General features: G+C 38.9%; 1 protein-coding gene across 3 annotated transcripts in view; it reads right to left on the bottom strand.

Moving 5' to 3' along the window:
• The window catches only part of TTC28 (tetratricopeptide repeat domain 28), a 625,746-nt gene that overhangs the window by 284,634 nt on the left and 313,307 nt on the right, over window positions 1–27,805 (bottom strand). For all 3 annotated transcript variants that reach the window (XM_036908924.2, XM_036908925.2, XM_036908926.2), the window contains one exon: window positions 5,687–5,834. In XM_036908924.2, the coding sequence (XP_036764819.2) occupies window positions 5,687–5,834 (148 nt within the window). The remainder of the gene's footprint in view (window positions 1–5,686; window positions 5,835–27,805) is intronic.

The raw sequence follows: 27,805 nt of genomic DNA, 5'->3' as shown, positions 1-27,805 counted from the left end.
CATATTTATATATATGTACCTATGTGTACATCTACACATGTGCTCAGATAAATACACAAAAGAATCCATTCCACTTTATGTAATTTAAAAAAATTAATGTCAATTTTTCCTGCTTTTGGCTATAATTACTTCTCGTTGATCCACACTCACTAATCAGAAGCTCTGATTAGCAGGTATACATGCTCTTTATGAATAAAAGTGGTAGGTATAAAAAATGTATAGGCTGGATTAAATGATTTCTAAGACTCTTTCCAACTCTATTATTCTACGATTCTAATTCCTATTCTAGAGTAAACATACACTGTTAGCACAGGGACTAATTTTATGATTTTATCAGGCTAGGTGGAACACAATTTTGGCAGCCTGTAGCTGTTTAGATGTTTTTCTTTCTAGAAACTATGCATAATATATGAAATAGCCAAGTCAAACCAACCCCACAGGAACATAAAGACCCTTTGCAACATTCATTGAACACTAGTTATGTGCTTTCAAAATATAAAGGCTTTAAGAATTTAAGAGGAAAAAAGTCACATTTCCTGACACTTGAAGAGCTTGTAGGAATGTAGTAGAAGCTAATAATAAACAAATAATCACACTTACCTAAGAAATATACTGCATTTCATCAGTTCTGAGATGCACATTTATTCACATATTAACATTCTCCTTTTGGGATTTAATATCTCTGAACCCAATGGTGCCTCACAATTGTCTGCCACTTTTATGTCTAAATGGGCCTAAAAGAGCTCTCTCAGTTTATCTAAAATAAAAATTTAAGTGATAAGAAAGAGAGGTGTCATCATTTAATCATCAGTATCTTTTCTTTTCTTAGTAATACATAATATAATGATACAACTTTCAATCCAGAGCTCTCAGCATCATTAAGATGTGCTATGGGACTGCAGAGGAGAAAGGTGCTAACTCTACCCTGGTAGATCTGGAAAGGCTTTCCAAAGGAAGTGACATCTGAACAGAAATTGGAGATTCGAGAATCAGTGTTTTCCAGGAACTGCATGTAGCCTGCAGGCAGTTTTACTAGGGAGTATCTCAGAGATTAGAATGAAAGAGGGGCAAGATCTCTTATAGGAAGGAAGTTTATTGCTCTCCTGTAGGCAATGAGGAAAATACAAAATTATGCAAAATAGAATGATAGATTCACATCTAGAAAGTTCATTCTGGAAGGAAAAGCAAAGCATGGACTGGTTTGGAAGAGATAAAAGCCAGGAAAACCAGTTAGAGGCAAAGTCCTGTATTTGCAATGAGAAAATGGTTGGAGAGCAAGGGATAAATTTCAGACATATTTATAATAAAAAAATTTACAGAACTTGAGGAATAAATGCATTGAACAGGCACAATGCATTATCCTGAAGTAATAATACTCTACTGTCTGTCTCCTAAGATCACCTTCAAGGTAACTATTCTTTTCACAGACTTCAATCTAAGGCAATATGAAGACATTCCAGAGCCTTCCAAGTTAGTCTTATATTTCCCTAGCAAACATGACTAAAAACATGTCAACCTTCCTAAAAACCCAGTGATACCACTTCCACTTATTCAATTACTTTTGGATACATCACTGAAATACAGTACTGAGGAAACTAAAAACCACTGGGCTTGTCACAAGGGATAAATATTGTATGATTCCACTTATAAGAGGCACCTACAGTAGTCAAACTCACAGGGACAGAAAATAGCATGTTAGTTGCTAGGGGCAGAGGGGAGGGCAAATGAGAGTTACTGCTTAATGGGTACAGAGTGTCAGTCTGGAAAGATGAAACAGTTCTGGTGGAAATGGCTGCACAAACTCAGTGCCACTGAATTGTATAACAACAGATAGTTAAAATAGTCAATTTCTGTCATGTATATTTTACCACCATTTTGGCTCATACTAAAAGGAAAACAACCCTCCTCAAAAAAAAAAAAATTAAAATAAAAAAATGATATAAACTGTTCAGCACTTTGTCTAAGCCACTTCACATTTCTTGGGGTTGTGTATTTATTTATATTCTACTTCACTCCAAAAGGATTCAACAGCCTTCTAGGAATTCTAGAAATTAGGTAGAAAACACAGAAGTCAGGGTAAGTAGAAAGTAAGGATAAGACAACACCATGCACACGGGCACGCAGACCGGAAGCCCTGGCGCACGTCTTACAGGAGGCCAGGACACTGGGCTCCATACTGCACAGAGAACCAAGCAAAGGATGAAGAACTCCCAGCCCCTTTAGACAAAACTACACCAACACTCAGGAGAAATACAGCTCCTCCTGCCCCCGAGGCCCTCCGCAGGGAGCGCTCAGCAAGAGGTCCCTGTGCTCCCGAGACATGCTTCCCGCACCCGCCCATGGGCCTGCCGGACAGCGGCGCACGAATCCCGGCGCCCCGTGCCCTCCTTCCTTTCTGAGCGTGGCACCCCGCTGGACAGGGGAAGACGCCCTGCCTTCACCTTCCCGTGCTGCTCGACTCCCAGAGCAGCATCAAGAGGTAGATATTATCACTTCCTTTCCAGGTAAGGACCGAGGTGTTGAAAGAGGAAGCCGCGCTGCTCGGTCAATGGAATAGCGAACAGCAGCATGAGAACTAGATTCCAGCCTTTCGGGGCAGAAGAGTGTATTTCTTTCACATCACATTTCAGAAACAGGCCTCCTATGAAAAGTGACTGCTACCTAAAAGAATGAGAGCGAAAGGGTGCTCACCATGCGTAGACAATTACGCAAATAAAAGGTGAGTCCCCACACGACCCTGAGAGAAAAGCTTGTATGTTCGACAGTCATTTTCCACCGGGACTCCATAAACCAGCTTCCCTGCATCCTCCGGAGCTGGCAGAAACACCAGGGCAGGTGACAGCCCGTGAATGGAATAGTCTTTAGATTACCAAATTAACAGGAGGAGGGAAAATACACACAAGAGAACCCGCAGCAAGAAGCAGCCCTGGTATCTTCAGAGGAACAAATCAAGGTAAACTCAATCTCACGCTGTAATTAGAGTATTAAATCTGTGGTTGTCTGTAGTGCTATGCTGCACCATCCAAATCTGCATAAACTTTTATAAGATACAATGGACTGAAACTGCTGAAAGATGAGAAAGGAGAAACAGGAAAATAGTAAAAGGATAACCTGGGTCACAAAAAGGACAGTACCATTTTACATTTATACTTATTTTTATATTTTCATTAATGATTTAAGAAAAATACATTATATATAAGATGGAAATATATCCTCAGAAGTAGTTTAACTGATAATCTGTCTGGCAAGCCTAAGTGAAGCCATAAAAATAAAGTAACACAGACTTGATTTAGTTAGCAATGCAGGCAACAACAATATTTTAAAAAATCAAGTGACTTTTAATGTAGATAAATACAATGTATTTATTTGGGAACAAGGCTTTGTATATTAACATAGATTGGCCCTACTTTTTAAAAAAATGAAATACTGAAACTTTTCCAAAAAACCAAACTGGAGGAATGCTGGGCACATCATGAGAGCTTTGCTTATAGAAGCACCTGGCCTAGGGAGCTTTCTCTGTTGCACGCAAGGATTATAAAACAAAAACAAATTGACACATCAGATCAGACCGATATGTAAAGTGACCCAGACTGCACAGCTACTTAAATGGCAGAAACTTAGAAAACTGCAGGAGGCTAAAAGAAAGTGGATAAAAAATGGATAGCAAATGATGACAGATTTTGCGAATTACAACCACATGACAAAAAGAAAGGTCATTAAGAGGTGATATGATGCACAGAACACTGAGCAAAGCAACAGTCTCTGTATAAAAGTTTGATTAAGAAAAGCTCACCTGACAAAGATAACAGTGGTAAAGGCAATGCTAAAAATAAACGAGATAAATTGCCTTAAGGAAAGAGATGAAAATACTGAAGCACTCCCAGGCACCTGTAAGATACAGCTTTCTCCAGGATTTGCCTTAGATCACTCAGTATAAGATAGGGAAGAACTGCTTAACCATTGTGTTGTATACTTATATTAATATAAGATTGTATGTCAATGATACTTCAATTAAAAAAAACAATAGAATGGGGTTACTGAATTAGATACTAAATTTGTTAATATCCTATAGGGTAATAAAACCACAACCTTGGGGTTAAAAAAAAAAAAAAAGATAGGAAAAAACATGGCACAGAAAACCTAACGGTAACAGCAATACCGAGCTGTTTCTTGCAGTGCAGGAAAGATTTCCTTAAATTTGTCTACACAAATTGCTTCAAAAGCAAAATGGTAAGTATGATTCTGCTGATCTCAACACATTCACGGCATAATCTAAGGCAGCGGCACAGACACCTCAGAATAAAGATGCGGCATCTTCACGAGCTCAGTAAAAAATGTTCCATGTAAATTATCTGCAGTGGGGTAGAGGGAGAGAATGAGAAAACAGTAGAAAAACGGAAAGGAGAGGCAGATTGATTTTTTTGGTTGTCCATTGCCCCCTCCCCCAGGCCCCGGAGCTCCAAAGCGCATCTGCTCTCAGTCAGAGTTTATTAACAGCAGGTCCCCCAGTGGGAGAAACCATTAGGTTCCTGCAGCAAAGACTCCGCTTTGTATGGGGTTATAAAATTGCACGAAGAGACGTTTCTTACCACTTCTTTTTTTCTAAAACATGGAATCTTCGACTCCCAGGAAAATATTTTTTATAGCTATGAATTGCCGAGAGACCATCTGAGCACCATTAGTTCATCAAACTTCTACTTAGCGTGTATTTTGAACCACGTATCATACTAGCCAGTATAATAAAACTATTTAATGCTGTAAATATTTCAAAACTAGATAAAATGTCTAAGCATACTTCCATCAAAACTTTTAGATTCATTCAAAACCATACCATTACAGAAACAAAAATACAGTTCCGCCTGACATAACTTAATTAATATGGAACATTATAAGCTGTCTACTATTTGCCATTCATCTGCCCTGGAGTCTCCATCACTGCCGAGATGACAACTGTTGTGCGCTCTCAGCCCGATCTTCTTCCTAAGAGCTCAGACCTCAAAAATCAATGTCCCTCAAAGTGAAGCCGATCTGTTTGGGGCCTTAGACCTCTTCCAACTCCACAGTGCTATTGTCAGCCCACTGTGTTTCCAGGATAACAACTGGCATTAAGTAGAAATAATAACAGGAGGAAACCATGTAAACTAGTGTCTGTCTGTTTCTCATTCCTTTTAATTCAACATCATCTTTTAATGTTCCTCTAAAAAAATGTTACACACAGCCTACAGTTAGATCCATATCTCCTTACATGAAATATCAGTATGCCTAATCTGCTCTAATTTGATTATTTTTAGAGGGTATAATGGTCCAACTAAACAAATCAACTTACGACTAGAGATGTTGGGGTTTAGAAGTACAGAATCTTAGAACTACAAAACACATAAGGTTTCTTTCGATAACCCTAAAATCCAGAGAAGTTAATTCATTGACTCATAGTCACAGAGTTTGTTAATAAAAAATTTAAAAATATAATCTAGGTCCACAAACTTCCAGGCCAGTGGTCTTACCATCATTCTGTTCCACCTCATTAACGTCAGCTATTGACAGTGATTTTTGAGCTTCCTTTTGTCTAAAATATCTAATCTCAGCAATAACCTATCAATTCTCAATGCCTGAGTCTAAAGTCTTCAAAGTCTAGAAATGTCCTACTTTAGATTAGTGTCAGACCAAATACACTTATCATATTTACCTCTCATGGGAGATTTCATGGCAGCTTCTACCATCCCCACCAGAAGCTGGAGACTCTTGGGGTCCTGAGCCAATCCAGATGCAAAGGCTGCCAGGGCATCGGCATGACGCCCGAGGTACTGCAGGGCAACACCCTGTCGGAAGTATGCCTGGAAACGAAGACAATGCATGTGTTACTCATACACTGTACCCCGCAAGGCTGCTGGTGATTCCTTAGTGGAACAGCAGGTCAGCAAACCTAAGGCTGAGATGGGCTTGGTTCAAAACCTAGTAAAAAGTTTGTAATCAAATCTGATTTCTTCCAACATTTTAAAATGCAAGCACACTTCTTTCAGACACATTATATTGAAAACTTTCACTCTTTTCCTTATAGAACATTAATTTTATCACATTCTAATTTGGCATTTCTTTACATTGCTTGTATTGGTTTTTGATGATTTTTTAAATTACTTTTTATTCTACTTTTAATATTGTTAAGATCTTCAAGGACAGGGTTTTGGAAATTTGTTTTATCTCACCAAAATATCTAGTACTGTGCAAAATAAATGAGAGGCACTCAAATTCCATTTGTCTCATATTTTCCCATTTTCAATAACTAAAGGGAAAAAAATCAATATGTGATTATTAAGATAATTTTTTAAATGAGTAAAATAACATGGCTACATTCAATGTGGTGTTTCAGACATATATTTAAAAGCTGTTATCCAAAATATAGTTATGTTGCTTACAAACAAAATATGACTGGTGTCCTTTGTATTCTTTAGTTGGATTAGTCTAAAAACTAATAAGAGCTATGATTATATGAAAATCCCCTCCTTCCAGCTAATTGGAGAAAGGTCAAAGAATATTTAAGTTTTAGGAGTGTCTTAGGAACATAGTTTGTCTTCAAGCACATAGAGTGAAAACAAGTTAATGAACAAAGTGTCCCTAGTATATAACCAGCAAAGGACCTTGTGCTTGATTAAATAATACATAAAAATGACATATAATTAAAGCATTCACTGTTTATATGATAACATCTGCTCCTAAAATACTTGGCCCCCTATTAAACTTAAATACTCTTATTTACAATACCATATGTTTATAACACAAATTTAACTTTTTCAGTTCAATATTTTAAAAAATTCTCACAAATTGTATGCATGAGATCTAAATAAAGTTTCAAACTCCTAAAACTACTACTCCATAAAATTAATACATAATTTTATAATTTTATGTAACACGCAGAGAGTCAGAGCACCTTTCATGCTTAAAAACATATTTACTTACCTTATCTTATTTTACTTTTATAACCACCCTTTGAGGTAATTTAAGATAGGCAATGCTATTCACTGTTTCTATTAAGAAACAATCTATAAACAGAATGAATACTCAGATTATTATGGGCTATTCAGACTTCTATTAGTTTAAACTACCAGCAGCTGTTAAAACTCAGACCCCAGTAAGACAATAACCTGCAAATGCACCTTCATTACTAATTCATAAGATCACTTCCTTTCACTGGACTCAGCCATTGTTTTAATCTTTAATATGTGTATAGGCATTTTTCACTACCTTTTTCAATTCACATTTTAGGTGATTTCTATATTCCAAGAGGCAATATACACTACATCACAACAAAAAAGAACTAAAATTTATAGAATTCTAGAAATGTAGTATCAAAACTAAACCAAAAAAATGTAATTTATTGATATAATATGTATATAAAATACCCATAATCTATAACTAATATTTATGGAGAAAGACAAAAAAAGTCTCTAGTTATTAACTTCAGGTATATATATTAAGAAACATAAAAATCCATTATGATAATCATTTCAATTATAATATATGTAAGTCAAATCATTATGCTGTACATCTAAACTTATACAGTACTGTATATCAAATAGGTCTCAATAAAACTGGAAAATAAAACCAAAATCTTAAATTAGTCTCAATGAATTTTGATAACTTCTTGCATATTTGAAGCAAAAGTTTATTATTCATTACTTCACTGAAAGAATGATTTCCCTGTCTGCCAAATAAAATAATTGAAAAGTATGATTTATCTAAAAGTAGGTAGGCAAGGTACACTGTTAAATCAAAGTTCTGGTATCAAGTTCACACAGCAGCTGAAGAGGAGTGTGCATGTTTTTTTCCTCAAGTTGAGAATTAGATGACAAAAGACATGACTGGACTGTGCTGTCCACCATCTTTCCTTCCTTTCTTCACAGGATTTTGAAGAGAGGTATAGGAAAGGAGTTGCAAAGGTCTCCACTGATCCTCCCTAAATGCCCTTCCAGAATCCCCAACCCTACTATATAAGATTTTCTGTTAAAAGCTTAGAACTGTATCTCTGTCAAGATAGCATAATGAGTCAAGTTCTGACAAATCCCTGTTCCAAACTCACAGAGTGGGACTGTAGAGAAAATAAAAGTTCCTATGGCCAGGATCCTTACCTGACCCTAAACTCCTTGATGATGTAATTGGCCTACTGCTAGGCTAATGTCTGCACACCCATTGGCAATGAGACATTATTTTCGGTGTTACTATATAAAGAGCTCTCCCCAGAGGCAGAAATGGAGATGGGCTTGCTGCATGCAGGCTGCCCCAGAGGCAGATGTGATTCCAGCACTCGACCTGCCACCCTGAGAATAAAGCTTGTCTCATTGTTCTTATTTGGTCTCACTGAATCCAGAGGGAACTTGCCCAGGGATTACAGGAGGGACAATTGGTATATTCAACAGATTCACTGCAAACCAAAAAAAAAAATGGAATAAGCTGCCTTCGTGGGAGGGTTACTTCAGCGGGCAGCCCCTATGGATGGGGAGACACTCGGGTACTTCTGATATGTATGTGGTCCAAGGTTGCTTGTCTCCTAGAGGATTGGGCCCCTCACCAGGACTGGCAGGAGGTGAAGGTGACACCTGAGACAGTAGAAGAAGCACTCTGCAAAACAGGGAATTCCTTAAAGAAACAGAGTGCCTGCAAGGTGGCAGGAACTGTGGGTTGGCTATTCCTCACAGTGTTAATAAGGGCCACAAAGAAGAACACACTCCTGCAAGAAGCACAAGAAGAGGTAAAGGTCACAAAGAAAAAAATTCATTGATGATTGAGATGGCATCGCTGCGAGGTGTTATGGAGATGGTAAAGGACATAATGGCGACACAAGAACGCAGGCTGCAAGGTGATGTGGAGGAAGTGAAACATTTGTCGGAGAATGCGATGGAGTCACTGTGCGGCCTCGTGGAAGAGGTAAAGGCCATGAAGGAGAAGAATGTACCCCTTCATGAAGGAGAAGAATGTACCCCTTCATATTATAAAGCCCACCCATAGCCCTTTCAATTCCCCAGTGTGGCCAGTAAAAAAGCCAGACAGCTCCTGGCATATGACTGTGGATTGCACAGAACTGAATAAAGTCATACCCCTTCTGCATGCTGCTGTCCCCTCTATGACAGGCCTCATAGACACCCTCAGCCATGAACTAGGGACATTCCATTATGTTGTGGATCTTGCTAATGCCTTCTTTTCCATTGACATAGACCAGGAAAATCTGGAACAGTTTGCTTTCAATTCGGAGGGATGGCAATGGACTTTCACTGTCCTTCCACAGGGACACCTCCACAGCCCCACCATTTGTCACGGACTTGTAGCCCAGGACTTGGCTACATGGGAGAAACTGCCAATGGTGTGGCTGTACCATTATATTGATGATATGCTCACGTCTGATTCTCTTTCAGATCTAGAAGGTGCAGCTCCTAGACTGCTGCAACATCTACAGGAGAAAGGCTGGGCTGTGAATAGCACCAAGGTTCAGGGACCTTGTTTTTCAGTCAAATTCCTGAGAGTTCTCTGGTTGGGTAAAACTAAAGTTATCCCAGAAGCAGTCATTGATACAGTCCAGGCCTTTCCTATCCCTAAAAGTGTGGCATTATTATAAGAGTTTGGGGTCTTTAAGGCTACTGGAGGGTGTTTTCACACACTTGGCACAAATTCTGAAGCCCCTATACCATTTGGTATCAAAGGGTGTCAGGTGGGACTGGGATGAGACGTGTGTGTCTGCATTTACAGCTGCAAAACAGGCAGTCAAAGCCTGGCAGGCCTTGAGTGTGATAGACCCATCAAGGCCCTGTGAGCTGGATGTCCATGTGACCAAAGACAGTTATGGCTGGGGTCTCTGGTAGCGGCTTGAATGAACTTTCCAACTTATTGGATTCTGGTCACAACTCTGGTAAGGAGCAGAGGTACAACACACCTTAACAGAGTAACAGTTGGCTGCTGTGACATCACCTTGCTGGCTACAGAAACCATCACCAGAATGGGCCGAGTAAAGGTAATAACCACCTACCCCATCGCTCCATGGGTACGAGACTGGACCCAAAAGCCTAGCATAGCACAGACGCGTGGCCAAGTGGGGCACGTACCTACAGCAGCGTAGCACCCTCTCTAGTAGCCCCTTGAATGAAGAATTCCACTGCTTATTGGGCCCAGTGACATATACCAGTGAAAGGCAGGAAGAATTTGCTTTAGAGCCATCAGTAGCAGAGAGCCCTTGTTGGGAGGGAAGAGCCCCCGTACCCGAAGATGCATGGTACACAGATGGCTCCAGCCAAGGGCAGCCTCCAAAATGGAGGGCCTTAGCTGTCCATCCTAAGACAGAGACAATATGGATGGAGGATGGGCTGGGGAAGAGCAGTCAAGGGGCAGAGTTGTGGGCAATATGGCTCATGACCACCCAGCAGCCCTCCCCACTTGCTGTCTGCACTCACAGCTGGGCTGTCTACTGAGGCTTCACTCAGTGGCTACTGACATGGTACCATGCCAACTGGATGATTGGTCACTAACCCCTTTGGGAGCAAGAGTTGTGGCAAGACTTATGGCCCTCTGATCAGACTAAAACAGTTGCAGTATATCATGTGACAGGCCATTTGCCACTGGCATCCTCAGGAAATGATGAAACAGATGAACTGGCCCAGGTGCATTGGCTAGAAGGAAAGCCGGCCTCTGATGTGGCCCAATGGTTACATCAATGTTTGTTGCATGTGGGGCAGAAGACAATGTGGGCTGTAGCTGATCAGTTGCACCTGCCTTTGACCTTTAAGGAAGTCAGCAGAGCCTGGCAGGAGTACATTTTATGCTCTAAAAGGGACTTACCCCAAGTCCCACAGCAACCTGGAACAATAGCTAAGGGGACGATACTCCTCATCAAGTGGCAGATAGACTATAGTGGGCCTCTGCCCATGTCAGAAGGGCATCAATACATCATGACTTGTGAAGACACAGCTACTGGACTTCTGGTTGTTTTTCCTGTGCATTGTGCAGACCAGTGAATGTACAAAAGAGGCCTAGAGCATAGCATCTCTTTGCAGCCTACAGCCAACCACAGGTAACTGAGCGTGATCAAGGCACCCACTTTACTGGATCTGCTCTACCAGAATAGGTACAACAATTAGGGATAAAGTGGAAGTTTCATATACCATATAATCAATCCCCCCATGCATGTGGGACAGGCATGATAGAGTGGTTCGATGTTTTGTTAAAATCTGAACCAATAGTCTATGGGGATAGTCAGTCTACTTACGGACAGTGCTATGGTGTTTGAATGAAAAGTCCCAGAAAGGGGCATTGAGCCCTGCAGACACGCTAACACACATTGCTCCCTCCCTTATACAACTGCAAGTACAAACCAAGGAGGAATCACTGAAGCCAGGGTTTGGCCACCAGAATAGTATCTTGCTACCAGCACCAACTGCAATAAACCCCAGAGACTCCGTTCAGTGGACATGGCCATGAATGTTTCAACACATGGACCAGCGAAGCGATGGTTGGCCCTCCTGGCACCTTGGGGACAAAGCCTGGAGGCTGGCCTCCTATATATTCCAGGAGTAATGGCAGAGTGGCCCTCAAGGATCATGGTAGTGTACCCTAAATGTCCGGAAGGTAAGAGCACCTTACCGGGGAGTTTTGTTTTATCTTTAAGGCCAGTGCATGTGCCTCCAGTAGCACTACACACAGACCCTTCAGGAACCCCCACAAGGAGAGGGGTAAAGGTATGGTATACTAGACCTGGACAGGACCCCCTTCCTGCCAAGGTCCTATCACAGGACCACTCTCTTGCATGCATCCTACCTGATAGACGAGATTTGCCTACACTAGTGTCATTAAAGCATGTGTCTTATCATCCTTAAGGTTAATCTCCTCTAATGTCTTTGTGGACTGGGCACACACCATAGCAAAAACTGCTGCTTGTTGGGTATGCGTGGAGCCCCCTATCAGTACTGCTACTGGCCTCCCACAGAAAGTGTGAATAGTGAACCAGGACTGATTTGAATACAGCTGGAATGACCACTTGGTGGCAATCGATCTCCTCAGGCTTGAGGATTATTATAATATTTGTTGTTTCCTGTATCATAATTTTCATCTGTATGTTGTCATTATCCTCTGTTCCTGTTGTGGAATATGGTTACAGTGCTCCAGTTTTCTTGCACAGGGACCATTGTGGAAGATTGAGCATGCATAGATTGTGAGGCAAGAATCCTGGAGGGGTGGAGTACAGGGAAAATAAAAGTTCCTATGGCCAGGATCCTCACCTGACCCTAAACTACTTGATGATGTAATTGGCCTACTGCTAGGCTAATGCTTACAAAACCACTGGCAATGAGCCGTTATTGTTGGTGTTACTATATAAAGAGCTCCATCCATACTCTCCCAAGAGGCAGAGATGGAGAGGGGCTTGCTGTGTACAGACTACCCTAGAGGCAGATGTGATTCCAGCACTGGACCTGCCCCCCTGAGATAAAAGCTTGGCATAAGGCTTTTTATCCCTAATGTTCCCTTGCTGTTATCTGGTCTCACCAAATCCAGGGTGAACCTGCCCCGGGGGGCAATGCCCCTCAGGCGAGACAGTGGCCCTCCCAATTCACTTCCATGCAATATTCATTGCATATACAAATAGCTGTCAAATAAAAATTAGAAATCTACACTTCTGTGACAGGTATGCTACTACAAAGTTCAAGTTGATGATGATAAAACCTAGACTGTGGGTTACCGTGATAGAATAAAAAGAATCCAGCACAGGACCTGACACAGAGTAAGTACTCAGTAAAATTAACTATTTTGATGATTAGTTAATGAGAAAAGAATCACAACAGGAACAGATAACTACAGACTAACACAATATAAGGGGAGTGCAATAAATATCTTAAATATTTTATTATTCAATATAATATTATTATTCTTACCACTTCATTCACTCCTGCCCTCACTCCACAAAAGACTGTTGGCAACTGGGAAAATCACTGCGGTAAGACTTCCAGACAAAACTTGAACCACCTGACTAAGAAAAATTGGTATTATCATGTCTTGGGAGATGTAGCAACCACCCAAAGGATCCTCTGCCAGTCTCCTCCAAAGCAAAGGTCAGGATGTGCTGAGATTCACAGCTGTTTATCACAGCTTCAAGAAAACTGAGGGGATCTGCTGTAGCCTATCTGCTTCTCCCCCACTAGTTCCTGCTGCTGACTTTTCTCTTACCATCAAGTTTCTCAGGAAGCTGCTTCATCTGGGAAACGGGCAAATTTTGATCACCTATGATTGAGCAGAGGCAGTGCATGCACAGCATGCCAAGGCAAGGTGGGACCTATGAAGCAAGGCCAAACACTCGGTGCCCAGCCAACCTCCAGGAATATGTCCCCTGCCTCAGCACCCCCTACACATACACACATCTAGTCACATGTTAGTAGCAGATGGAGGAGGTAGGGCAACTTTGATTGACTATTGAACTGGTTAGAACAGGTTAGAACAATGGTTTTAACCTGAAACTTTAGCCAAAAAAGAAACTCATAGGGAATTAGTTAATACACTGGACTAAAGGTGGGATGCCTAGATTTTCAAGTGTTGTAGGCGTTCATTTATTTTCTGTTGTGCACCACAAAGAACCCTCCGTGATTATTTCACACATGCTACTGAACAACCTCACAAATAACAGAAATACAACTGGGTTACAAGAGTAAGTTTTCACTCCTTCCTTCCTTCAATTTCCATTCCCTAAAAATCTACAAGGCCAGGCACTGTGATGTGCACCACAAATAAAAGGAAACAAAGACGGGACTCATACCCTCAAAGTGCTCAAAGCTTAGAGGGGAAGAACATAAAAAGCTATAAAAGCCTTGACTGCTACCAGCAATAACTGCTTATTAATGTGAGGGTTTGTAACATCTCAGTAGTAATAAAAGTATAACTAATGACCAAAGTATTTATGCCCTGTTGTTAAAATTGTTAGTATTTGCTTTTTATTAAGTGCCACTCCACCCATCTCAGACAGTCTGCCATAGACTGAATGTTTATGTACCTCCAAAATTAGGTTGTTGAAATCTGATCTCCAATGTGATGGTATTTGGAGGTTGGGCTTCTGGAGATGATGAGGTCACGAGAGCGGAGCCCTCCTGAACGAGATTAGTGCCTTATGGAAGAGACCCCGGAGAGCTCCCTCTCCTCTTCTACCATGCGAGGACACAGCACAAAGATACCCGTCTATGAAGTGGGAAGTGGTCCCTTACCAGATACCGACTCTGCCCTCACCTTAATCTTGGACTTCCCAGCCTCCAGAACTCTTAAGACTTGTTTAACGTGCCCAGTCTATAGTATTTTGTTGTATCAATCCAAACATAACTGAGACAGGGTTAAAGTGAAAACACTCAAAAAAAAAAACAAAACATGTGAAACAGTAAGCTATTCACCTTTCAAGTACCTCTGGAAGCCATGAAGGACCTTTAAGTCTTTACTTTCAATGTTCCACTCCTGGAAATATAAATTCTAAAAATATGACTTCAGTAATAACCTAACATCCTACTCTCCCATGGCTCAAATCAGTGATGAGGCAAACTACTATGCCTGTAAGCACACGTGTTTATTATAACAAAATATAGTAATATGTAAAAAAATTTTATAACAAAGTATGTAATATGTAATGATACATAAAATTAAGAGTATTTACTTAGATATACATGATCTATTAATCAAGCACTCACAAACATTCTATCTTCGATTTAATCTGTGCTTTCAAATGTTACTTTAATGTTTCCAACCTATCACTGTTTGAATTTGAACTCTTTTACAGCTTCTGAAGAATAATCTCTGACGATAGCGTGGTTTTGTACCTGCTAGCCAATCATACCACCTCCTACCACATGATCACAGCCTCTTTCAACAATGTTTATAAATTACATGACTATTTTTACTGAATTTTCCCTTGTTATTTTATTTAAAAATGAGTAGAAATGGGTAAAATGGAAATGCCTATTCTAGGATTTAAAAAGCAGCACTATTCTATAATTTAATACAAAAGGGTCAAAAATGAAAATGATTACAGGGTGCTAAAAGCAGAAAACCTTTAACATCACTGGATGTACACAGAACAACTAACTATGCTCAGTCATGTTAGAAAAGGATAAAATTAGAGAATATATAAAAAAGGATTTTTAAAAGGAAAGGTGTGATTTGAGATTTTATTTTTTTAGCTAAGAATTAACACTCTCCATTCACTGAGCATGTCAGTCTTTTGCTTTAATATTCTAACATTTGACATTTTATATATTTGACTTCCATACACTTTTTCAGGAATGCAATGTATGGGAAAATAAAAGACTGCTTATATTACTTAAAATAGATATCCATCAGACCAGTAAAATGTAAATATACACATATTTACTACTATAAGATTTATTGTATATTACAAATTATACATTATGTCACATAAAATGCAACATACAGAAATGAAGGCTCAGAATCCATGTCCTCAGTAAGTTTTCACAGTCTTGCACCAAATAGCCTCTTGTATGCATGCCTATTATTTGTTATTATTTTGTTATACATGTTTTATTTAGAACAAGGGAGAAATTAATAGAACTTAATGCAACAATGGAACTATTCTCTGTACTAATAACAGTAGCAGTAGCCTCTAGCCAGCCACCTGCAGCTACTGCACACTTGAAACGTGGCTAGTGAAACAAGAAACTAAATTTTAAATCTTATCTTATTTTAATTTATTTAAGTCTGAATAGCCACAAGTGGCCCGTAGCTACTGGATTTGACAGTGGAGTTCTAAGAGTATGGCCTTCCTGTTCAACAAACCCCCAAACACAAATCCAGACTGGATTGAAAAAGGATGCACCAAAGTGAAATAACTACTACAGAAGCTCTGAATGACAGCCACGTGCCCCACTCCCCCGGCAGCTGCAGCAGAGGAGAAAGGACTCAGAAGAGATCCTGCCCCTTTTCCTTCTTAGCTGCGTTTCTTTAGCCTGGACATTTAACTTCACCAAATTCATGTTCCATTTCCACTTACAGAAAGAATGATAATGATAACCTCAAAAGGTTGTAACCATGGTTGCTGTTATCACATATAAAATACAAAATAAAGAATAGGTAAAAAAAACAATTAAAAAGCATTGAATTTCTCACTAACAGTATTACTCTCAATTTGGCATCTGCCATTTAATCAAAGACTTATCTGCTTCGCCAGCACACAGACTAGAAACATCTTTGGTAAAGCAGGTAAGGGACAGACAAATATTAGGCGCAAAACAAATGCTGATCATATAATGATCACCTTGAATCACGAAGGAAATGGTTAACTTATATTTGGCATCTTCTGTCTCAAAGTCTATCAAGTAGGTCATACATGCGAGGGAAATTTTTAAATCAAAATTGTTTTTTAAAATGTTTACTCTTTGGCAGTTGATTGGGTAAGTTTCAATTATCTAGTAAATTCGTTATTTGGGAAAAACATCACATACAGGTTAAATAAAGTACTTCGGCCGAGATGGAAAAGAAGAGGTGGCAGAGAACACATGACAAACATCCCTCTGTAGGGACATGAAACAGTCCCCTCTCAGAGACTTCTCCTGATACGCTGAAATTAGAAGATCTACAAGATGTTTTGACACCCAAGCCTGACACCTATTTTAGATTTAACAAGATCCCAGTCTTACCATATCACTCTTGCCACTATAAATTATCATTCAGTTTTACTGCATACGTGAAGGTGTTTTATTTTCCAAGACCCTTCATGGCTATGATTAGTTGAACTGCTATTCTGTGCCCAACACTGTGCTAGGTGCTTTCCATACTTCATCACTAACCCTCACAATATCTTGCAAGAAGTTCCTATAACTATTGCATAAAAGAGGCAGCACAACTTGCACACAGCTACAAAGTGAGACAAACCTGCTACCAAGCTCTTTCTCTTTCCACTATTCCATACCACCTCTTTAATAAATGTGCAATTAACCACTAAGTCAAGGTTTTTGTCTGGGAAACCTTGTACTTGGCAAAATTCAACTTATAGAGGCAGAAATGAAGGAAAATCAGAAATGACACAGAAAATTTATGAACATGAATATTTAATCTCTATTCCATTAGCAACCGTTGATTGTAGGACAATTTTTAATGAATTGGATGGAGGGAAAATTCATTTCATTAACCTCTCATAGAAATGTGTTATTATTGAACCAAACAGGCCACTGTACTTGCAACTCAGTTCGATGTTAATTCGATTATAGGCACGAGGCTTTAAATCAAAGAGAAACAAAAGGAGCCATCAGCAAGCTTCTCAGCCAATGCTTGTTTGTTTGCTGGTGAAAATGGATTTTTAGCTGCAATACAATTTGCTATGCTTCTTTTATTTTCTGACATTTTCAAGTGACTTTTCTCTTGCTTCTATTTGCCAACACTTTGTATTAAAAATAAAAACAAAACCTTGAAAATCAGCAAAGAACAAATTCTTCAGGTAGCAATGTGTTTTACCTGCTCAGCTGGGAGTAATCATTCCTACCTCGACAGAAAACTACACTTGTATCTTTTACTAATCTGTCTTATTGTAAACTGAAAGTACATGCAAGAGACGGGAGGCTATTTTAGAAAACAACACCCCATTATCTGGTTTGCAACCCAGAGTCAGAGGCTCAAATGGCCTAAACATAATGTTCTAACCAAATCTGCAGCTGTGAACTGTTTTTCTCTCCAACTGAGGCTTTTGGTTCATTTCATATCAATTCCTAAAGGAAATCTGCTCTCAATCCTGATTGTTTCATATCATATCAGCTATTTCCTTTCCCAAAATTAATTATAAACTCACTGTATCAAAAGTGTTCAGGTAACAAATTTATGGGGAAATCATATTTTATAAAGAAATTCAAAATTCGATTCAAAAGTTCAAGATGAAATGACAACCATGAGTTAAATAACTAAGTTGGTGTCATTTCTAGCACTGGAGGGATTCCCAGTGTTAAAGTTTTGTGTCAGATTATAAAATGTGTGCACTATCATCTGGAGTTTCTCTTCTAAACTTTAAAAATAAACAACGAAAGAAGTTTGAAATCCCCTAGAGCAATGGTTCTGAACTTTCCATACCCCGTGTTTTCACTCTATAGGGGGTGGCATAGGAGGGGTAGAAAATCATGCCAAGAGGGAAACCAGGGCATTTCCTGAATATTCTCCAAGAAATCATCTGGCTTTAGTCTGGGTTCTTTGCCCCTGTCCTACCAATCTTCCCCATTACCTTGGCACACAGCCTGGTCCTGGGGAATATGGTAAGATCAGAAGCAAAATGCAAAACAAAAACAAAACACTGGTGAGGAGAGAAAATGGTGGATTCGGGAAAATACTGTGGCCAACAACGTGGGAATTAAAGGAACCTGAATTCTCACTATTGCAAAAAATACTTGGCATCTCTCTTACTGTAATGTAGCTCGACCCAAATCATGCCAGATAAATAGGAATCCACTCCTTCCAGAAAACAGTCTATCAGAAATTATTGCCATGAATGCTGGTTTTGGATATAGGAGTTCTCCACAGGGCATCCCTGAGCAGATGAAATTCTACCATTAGCAATGCGCTCCTTGATTGTTCTGATCTTTGCGGTCTATCAAAAGTCATGCTTCTTTCATAAAACTGTAACTCAAATGGGAGTCTGTAGCATGGACAATGGCAGAGCCATACAATAACACAGTACATATGAAATGTCAAATTTATTTGATGTTTCTGTGAGAGAATTTTTTAACTTAATAAACTTTATTTTTAGAGCAGTTCTAGAGTCACAGCAAAACTGAGCAAAACATACAAAGAATTCCCACATCACCATTGTTTTGACATGTGCAGAACCTCCCTATCGACATCCTGCACCATAATGGTACTTTTTTACAATCAGTGGAGAGTTATTTTTATATGAAAAATATAGGAGAAAATGGAGAGCTCAAACAATTAAATAAAAAAAGAAACATAAAGAAATGCTCGTCTCCACTCTGGCTTTAGCCTAACCCTTGGGACTTCCCCTCTCTTCTGACTATCGGTGTTTGGGAAAGCAAGGTTTGAGACATACTGCCTAGGCCACTGACAGCTCTACCTTTGCCAACTGCTTCGATGGCTAGCTAGCAGCAAGTCTCTAGAAAAGAACGTGTATTGGGGAGAGGGACATAAACAGGGTGACATAAGCAAGTGGTGAGAGCAAGGGTCAAAGGTAAGAAAGGTAAGTGCCTAAAAAAACACTTGCACAAATACTTCACACATTTTTCTCAATGATAAAAATGTTTACATACTTCCCCTTGCTATGTTATGTCATCCTTTGCACTGGCGCATGTGTGTTAGGGTACGATATATCACAGTGAAAATAAGAAGAAGAAAATAAAGCTACCTGCCTCTTAATACTCACCAGCACAGAAATATAACAATACATTTTAGATCTTTTCAAATGAGAAGGGATTCCATTGCTAGGTAAGATGGAGTAAATACCCAATCTTTCTCACTGAATACAGCTACACCCTGCAAAGACTTCGTGTAACAGCTCCCTGAGGACTCTGTACAGTGATTGGTAGCAGATGAATCGAGGAAGGAGACTGGAATTCAAAACAGTACCCAAACCAGCAATGGGTTTCCTGTCTTATTTTGTTTATCCCTCCCATCTGGTATCACCCAGCTTGGATTTAAAGGCAGCTCAAAATGAGGAATTACTCACTGGGTGCAAACCAAAAAAACTCCAAGAGAAGTCTTCTTTTGGTCAGAGAAGCAAGAGAGAAGACTCCTTAAGGGTCAGAAAGAGTAGAGACATTCCTGTATTTTAAATCCTCTTTCCATTCATTCTCAGTCCACACCCCAGGCAAGCCAGCAGTGACAGGGATTGCAAGGGCAGTGGCTGCAGGACAGGCTTCTAGAATTCTGATGATGTGGACACTTTTTTCTGATCTTAGGAGATACGGTCCCCAGAGTGCAGAATGAGTCCCAGTGCTTTTTTCTCTCTCTCTGCCCTCTCACTATTTGATGTCTCCTATACATGTAATTACAGGATATGCATGGCAGAGCAGGGAAACTGAAGTCCTAATTTCTCGCTAGAGGAAGGGAAAGCAGGAGGCAGCCAGAAGGCTGGAAAGTGTCAGGGAGATCGGCTATAGAAGGGAGCTTACAAGCACAATCCCATAAAAGGGTGTATAGCTCTGACCTTAAGCAGTATACCAAAGGCCTGAGAACTAACCATAGGGTAAGCTACCACCCGGTTCTCAGACTGGCCATTGGGTGATACATACAAAACAAAGGTCCTCATACAACTACAAAGGCTCTGAAAATGTAACTGACGTTGGAACCAAAGTCCACAAAATGTGGGCTGGAACTTACAACCTGAACATAACCAGGTAAATTGTTTATTAAAACAAATGAAACAACAAAACAACTACATTCTTCTTAAAATGTAAACAAGATGCAAATAATAATACCCGAACATTGAGGATATAAACAAAATGATGTGGCCTATGAAGAACCAGAAAAATCTCAACTCACAAGGAAATAAGGTAATTAATAGATGCCAACTCTGAGACAACAAAGAACTTAAAATTATCAGACAAAGATTTTAAAGTAGCTATTATAAACATGTTATAAGAGAAAGGACAAACACTCTTACAACAAATGGAAAGACAGACATGGCTCAGCAAGAAATAAAAGACATAAAGAAAAGAGAAACAGAAAATTAAAAAAATACAATAACTGAAATGGAATGTTTAGGAATGGGCTCAAAGTACAATGAGATGACAGTGAATTTAAACATAGATCAATAGAAACTACCCTCTGAACAACAGAAAGAGAAATAACTGTTAACACAAAAACGGACATAATCTCAGGGATATGTCAGGCAATCACAAAAGGTTTAACACTTATGTTGTTATAGTACCAGTAGGAGACAATAAAGATTATGGAGCAGGAGAAAAAAAATAAAACTTCAACAAATAATGACTGAAAATTTCCCACATTTGGGAAGATATAAGCCTACTGATTCAGGTCAGCAAAGCCCAAACAGGATTAATGCAAAGAAATCCATGCCTAGAAACATCATAATTACATACTGAAACTAAGACAAAGAAAAACATCTTGAAAGCAGCCAGAGAGAACTGCCATACTACATGAAGGGAAACAACAATTCAAATGGCTGCAGATTTCTCATCACAAACCATGGAGGCCAGAAAGCAATGGAAAATGACATTTTTAAAATCCTGAAAGAAAAGAACTGTAAGCCTGAAATTCTGTAATCCTTTAGGAAAACATCCTTCATGAATGATGCTAAAATACATTTTAGATGAAGGAAAACTAAAAGAGAATATGTTACCATTAAATCTATTCTTAGAAAAATGCTAATGGAAGTTTTTCAGCGACAAGAGAAATAATACTAGAAGGAAAGGTGGCAGCACAATAAATCTAAATAAATAAATAGGAAAATGGCAAATTGGAAAAGAAGAAATAAAACTGTTCCTATAAGCAGCCAGTATGATTATGACATAAGCAATCCCAAGGAATATACACAAAAGCTCCTAGAACTAATCAATGAATTAGCAATGCCCATGGACACAAGATTAAATGCAAAAATCAATCATACTTCATAACAGCAAAGAACATCTGGAAACTGAATTTTTAAAAACAATATCATTGACAATAGCTCCAAAAACTAAAATATTTAGATGTAAATTTAGCAAAATATATGTATAAGTAGGCTGAAAAGTACAAAATACTCATAAGAAGTCAACAAAGATCTATATACAGGGGAAAACCAACATGCTCATGAAAGACCTAACATAGTTACAATGTTAACTCTCCCCAAATTGAACCAACACAAACAGATTTAATGCAATCCCAATCAAAATCAAGCAAGATTTTTTTGTACATGTAGACAAATGAATCTAAAAATTTATACAGAAAGGCAAATAAACTAAGATACTCAAAACAATTTTGAAAAAGAAAAAGTTGGCGTCCTCATAGAACCCAATTTTTAAATTTCCTCTAAAATTATAGTAACCAATACAGTATAATATTGGTGAAGAGATAGACACATATGAAGAGAAGAGAATGAAGAATCCAGAAATAGATGCAAACAAATATGGACAATTGATTTCTTTACAAAGTTGGAAAAGGAATTAAAAAGAAAGGAAATACTTTTTGACAAATGGTGTTAGAACAATTGGACATTCATATGCAGAAAAATAAACTTCAGCCCATATTTTTTACTTTACATAAAAATTATTTCAAACTGGCCCAAAGATCTAAATGTGAAAATGTAAAACAATAAAACTTTCAGGAAATATTTGTGACAAGGAGTTAGACAAAGAGTTCTTAAAGAACCAAAGCAAAAATGGTGGAATGGTAATTTCAAGAGCCCATACCTCTAAAGAAACATTGAAAACTGAAGAAAAACTATCAGGATCAGCTTTGTCAGAAATTTGAAACTAATTCATAGGTTTACACACACACACACACACACACACACACACACACACACACACACACACACACAAAGATGAACCAAGAAAAAACAACTTAGAGCCCATACCTCTAAAGAAACATTGAAAACTGAAGAAAAACTATCAGGATCAGCTTTGTCAGAAATTTGAAACTAATTCATAGGTTTACACACACACACACACACACACACACACACACACACACACACACACAAAGATGAACCAAGAAAAAACAACTTAGAAATGGTAGAAGAGGTTTGTGACATTTTAATATGGCCTTGCTCTAACCTCCTCCTCAGCCTGGTGGTGGTCCTGAATCCCAAAGCCAGCACCCCCAGTATGGGAACCAGGCTTTAGCTCTGGAGAGATCAGAGCAGACCTTATTCTCACCCAAATAACTATGTGTGTTCTAATCTGTCTACGGTTACCTGAAGGACTGATGCAGGGTACATATATGCCTTTGTTTCACCTGACTGGAAGTTCTCTCAGGGCATAGAAGCAACAGGCATTCCTCAGAAACATTTTAATGCAAATAAACAATTCCCAGTAACCCAGGGCTAAATACTATAGTTGAGGGCTAAATACAACAGAGAACTGGAAATCTTCAAGGAAAAGCTGGGGAAAGGGTTTCTTTTAAATAAAGGCATTCTGAAGTATTTATGTACTGGTAAGTTTAGAAAGCCATGCACTTCCCCACTCAGAAGACCCAAGAAGACCCCAGGCTTTCACCTCTGACTAATCTCTAGGCTCAGTGCAAGCAGGAAGTGAAGGCTAAGGCAGAGTCATAAATGGCTTAGCTAAGCATTGAAGGAGTTCCCAGTGTAGAGCCAATCTAGAAAGTCTTGGGGAGCCTTTTTTTCCCTTTGATTGACTTTTGAATTTTTCTTATTTTTTTCTCTTTTTGCCTTATCCTCTCCCCATCCCCCTCTTTCTTTTGTTATAATATCCATTGCAGACTGCGAGGAAAAAAGAACTTCCTGACCAGGATTCCCACCTGGCCTTAATAGGTATCCCGTTTGCAGAACTATGAGATATTTTACCAGGGGCAGAGTAGCCAGTCAGTCCACATGATTGTCGGGCTAGGGTAAGGCTGGAGAGGAAACACCCATTCTCTCCTCCCCTCCGTTCCTGGTATGTAACTAGTCAGGCACCCGCCACTCACCAGGCACCTGCCCACAGAGTTCCTCTCCATGCAGGGGTGGGGGCAGAGTAGCATGGCCAGAGAGGGAGAGCTGGGGGTCCCAACCAGCATGAACAGGAGAGGCTGTACCATGAGGACACGTCCTTTATTTCCCAACTTCTTGCCCTTGCCTTAAATCAGTCTCTTCAAATTTACAGGGAACTTGCTCTGGATGGGGATTCCCTCCTCCCAGAGCTACACATACAAAGAACTATGAAAATGTTAGAAAAAAAAAAACAATAAAAATGGGCAATAGATTTGAAAAGACACTTGAACAGAAAGGATATTTAGATGGCAAATAAGCACATGAAATGATGTTCAACATCATTATCCCTTAAAGAATGCAAAGTAAACCATTATAAATCTATTTAAATAGCAAACAAGCAAATGTAAAGCCATGACAAGTAGTGACTCTACAGCATCTTACTACTCTGATGGACAGTGACTGTAATGGGGTTTGTGGGGGGGACTTGGTGATGGGGGGAGTCTAGTAAACATAATGTTCCTCATGTAACTGTAGATTAATGATACCAGAAGAAAAAAAAAAAGAAAAGCCATGACAATACCAAGTGCTGGTTAGGATACAGGGTAACTGGAACTCATACATTGCTGATGGAATGCACATTTCTGGAAAATTGTTTTTGAGTTTCTTAGAAAGAGAAATATAGATTTAGTATATGGCCCTGCAATCCTACTTCTAGGTGTTTACTCGAGAAATAATATATGTTCACACAAAACCTATAAGCAAATATTTATCACAATTCTAGTCATAATTTTCCCAAACTAGGAACAACCCAAATGTCCTTCAATGGGTGCATGCATAACTTTTTATTTTTCAAGTCTGATTTTTCTTACTAGCATTTAGCCCTTTTGCCTATTTCTACAAACTGGGTCCAACTGCCACACAAATAAAGTGAAGGGATAAATATATAAAGATCGATTCAGAGTTGTAAGGCTTGTGGATGATTTTTTTTAAGGTATTTTTAAAAGCAAAATGGTGCTTTGGGCATCTCAAAGGAAAGCACGCACAAATACATACACACAACATACACTTAAGCCCTACTATGAAATGAAAACAACACACAAAACTGAAATGTGCTGTGTATAAAACAAACAACAAAACTATGGAAGAATATTAGTTATTTATACAAATGTATACTACTTAAAGTAAAGCCAAAAATATTAAGTTATGAGATTAGATATAAAATAATAGACAGTAATACATACAGTTGATCTCATTATTCACAGGTTCTATATTTGTGAATTCATCTACTTATTAAAATTAATTCTAACCTCAAAATCAATACACATTACTTTCATGTTCATTCAAGGGCATGTGCACAAGCAACAAAAAAATTGAGTTGCCCAATCCATATGTTTACCAGCTGAAGTAAAACAAGTTGACATTTTGCTTTCTTGTTTCAGCTCTTATATGTAAACAAATATCCTTTTCATTGGTGATTTGCTGTTTTAAATGGCCCCTAAGTGTAATGCTTAAGTGTTGCTAAGGGCAAGAATGTTATGCTGTGTCTTTCACAGAAAATAGGTGTGTTAGATACGTTGTGTTAAGGCGAGATTTATAGTTCTGTTGGCTATGAGTTCAATGTTATTGAAGAAAAAATATACATTAACTCAGGTATATTTAAACAGAAGCACACATAAAACAAGGTCATATGCTGATCAGTTGATGAAAAGACTGAGAGCGGAGGCTTGCAGGAACCTAACCCTGTATTTCCCTGGGAGCAGTGGTTCGGTATTTGCTCGAGTATTCACTCAACTACTTTATAGAACATAACTACAGTGAATAATGGGAACTGACTGTATGTTTTAATTAGAGGAAAGGAAACCATCTCCCCCTTGGCTCTGACACCCAGTGAAGTGGCAGATGCACAGGCGCTCCACCGTTCATTACCCTCTCCCAGAGCTATTAGAGGTATGAGTACTAAGAAAAGCGTAATAGCTACCACTCATTAAGTGCCTCCTAATTTACCAGTACTCTTCCAGGTGCTTTACATTCATTCATTCATCATTTAAACAAAGATCTCCATGATTAGCTCTGTGCTAGGCACGGTGCCAGTGAAATTCAAAGGAGAGAAGATAGCACTGTCCCTGCCCTCCTAAAGCTCCTATCTAGTGAAGAGACAGGCAGTAAGCAAATACACAGTGAAAAATAGGCAAATAAATAAATTGTGAATGAGCAATAAACACACACACACACACATGCATACATGTTAAGTCCTAAAGAATACTGGTAGGAGAGAGATACCTCATTTAAAAACATGGTCAGAAAAGGCACCATTTAAGCTGAGAGTTAAGGATGGTAAGAAGCCAAATGAGGAAAAGCATTGCAGGAAGTGTGCAAAGGCCCAAGACTGGAGAGCGCACGGTACACTCACGGAATTCAAAGGCGGCCACTACACTGGCCAAGAAGTTCATAAGACAAGTCATTTAGCTCCCAGAACAACCTTGGAAAATAGGCACTATTATCCCCATTTTTAAAACAAGGAACCTGAGTTTAGAAAAGTAACTTGCTCAAGTTGTACAGCTAATGAGCAAAAATTCAATCAGGGTGGACTGATGCCAAAAACACGCTGCCTTCCACTTCTCCCTGCTGTCCTATGGCTCACTCCCAAAGAGTCTCCTGTCTCACTAAGCTGATTTTTTTTTAAAGAAAAATAACTGAATCACAGAAACATAATAAATAGGACTTGATGACAATAAGTGCAGTCAATATATGCTGTTTCTTTTACTGTGTACATCCTGGGATCTTATGCACTTCTAAATAGTCACATCACACGGCTGACACATGTGCAGTAATTACATTACAATCCTCATTACATCTCTATAACCCCTTGATGCCAGGGCTTTCTCTCAATCATGAGCTAATCTAGCCTTCCCCTATGAGACACACAAAGAAAATGGCTTTTATTTTATAGATGGAAAAACTAAGGTAGAGAGAGGTTTAAGTTCACAACATCTTCCTCTTAGCACATTACAGCTATCCTAAAGAGGCAGTTCTGTTTTGCACATACTATTTACAGAGACTTTCATCCTGAAAGAGTCTATGCTAGAGATTCAGGTTTCCCATTTTCTTTCTTTGTTTTTGTTTTCTTAGGTAGTTATTTATGTGACTGTCCTCCTAACTAAATGGACCAATCTGGGCATAAACCATTTTCTCATTTTCTCTGCTTATAGAAAGGAATGGTTTATTTCAGCACTGCAGATAACATCTTGAGGTCTCAGGAGGATGACAAATTGAAACAGTCTCTTTCTTGCCTAACATTTCTTACCCAAGAGTCAAGTGATGATGTTAAAGAACAAATCTCTCTTCTCCTGACAATTTGCACTTATTTTCTTAATAGTCCCGCTAAGATTCAATGAATTTCAGTTTGCTTAGAGCCTACTTAGTGCCTGCCAACAGGCCCAGGAAGCTTTCATTCATCAGTATAATAGTCCTGTTGGTGATGCATTCCTATAAAATTATAGCAGCAATTCCAAAAAAGAAACAGCAGAGATGGGGCAAGTGAATTCTCTTTCGAAGAAACCAAAGGACAGCATGTAGCAGTTCCTTTACCACTAGACATTTAATAAATTATTTTGGATGAGAAATGTTTGAAAATTTTATTCAGGTATTATGTGTTAAGAATTACCTATTCACTGGGTTTATCTATATTTTATAAAATCATTTGAAAACAAGCACAACCACCAAATACCACTGCATACCTCTTTTAATAAGTCTAGGTCTTGGTAATCATGGATAAAGAGTAACAGTCACAGACATCTGATGTCTCAGTTGGCCAAATAGCTCCAAATTAATGCTCTTCTTTGACCTCTTAGGCTCTCTTGCACCACATAATACTGGTGTGCTACTTGACAGGTACCTTTTATGCAGTACTGATAGGATTCCACACCTCTCCCAAGGATCACAAATTGCTAATACTGTTCTATCACTTAAGCCCTCTTTCTCTAAAACTTTTCCATTGAAACATTTTTTTACTATTACATGTTGAAAGTTTTACCCGCAGAACCAAATGACTTCATATTTTTAATTAAATTCATCTTTGGCACTTCTTTTCTGTAACTATTTCATCTTTCGTCAAGAATGTGTTCAGTGCTACAGGGTTGTATAAAAAGAGATAATTAATCTGAGCTTTCAGATAGCATATAATCAACCTGGGGAGACACATAA

Source organism: Manis pentadactyla, chromosome 14, assembly GCF_030020395.1.
Source record: "Manis pentadactyla isolate mManPen7 chromosome 14, mManPen7.hap1, whole genome shotgun sequence".
NCBI classification, from domain to species: Eukaryota; Metazoa; Chordata; class Mammalia; order Pholidota; family Manidae; genus Manis; species Manis pentadactyla.
Note: the sequence above shows the minus strand (reverse complement) of the source record. Positions and strands in the feature narration are given on the sequence as shown.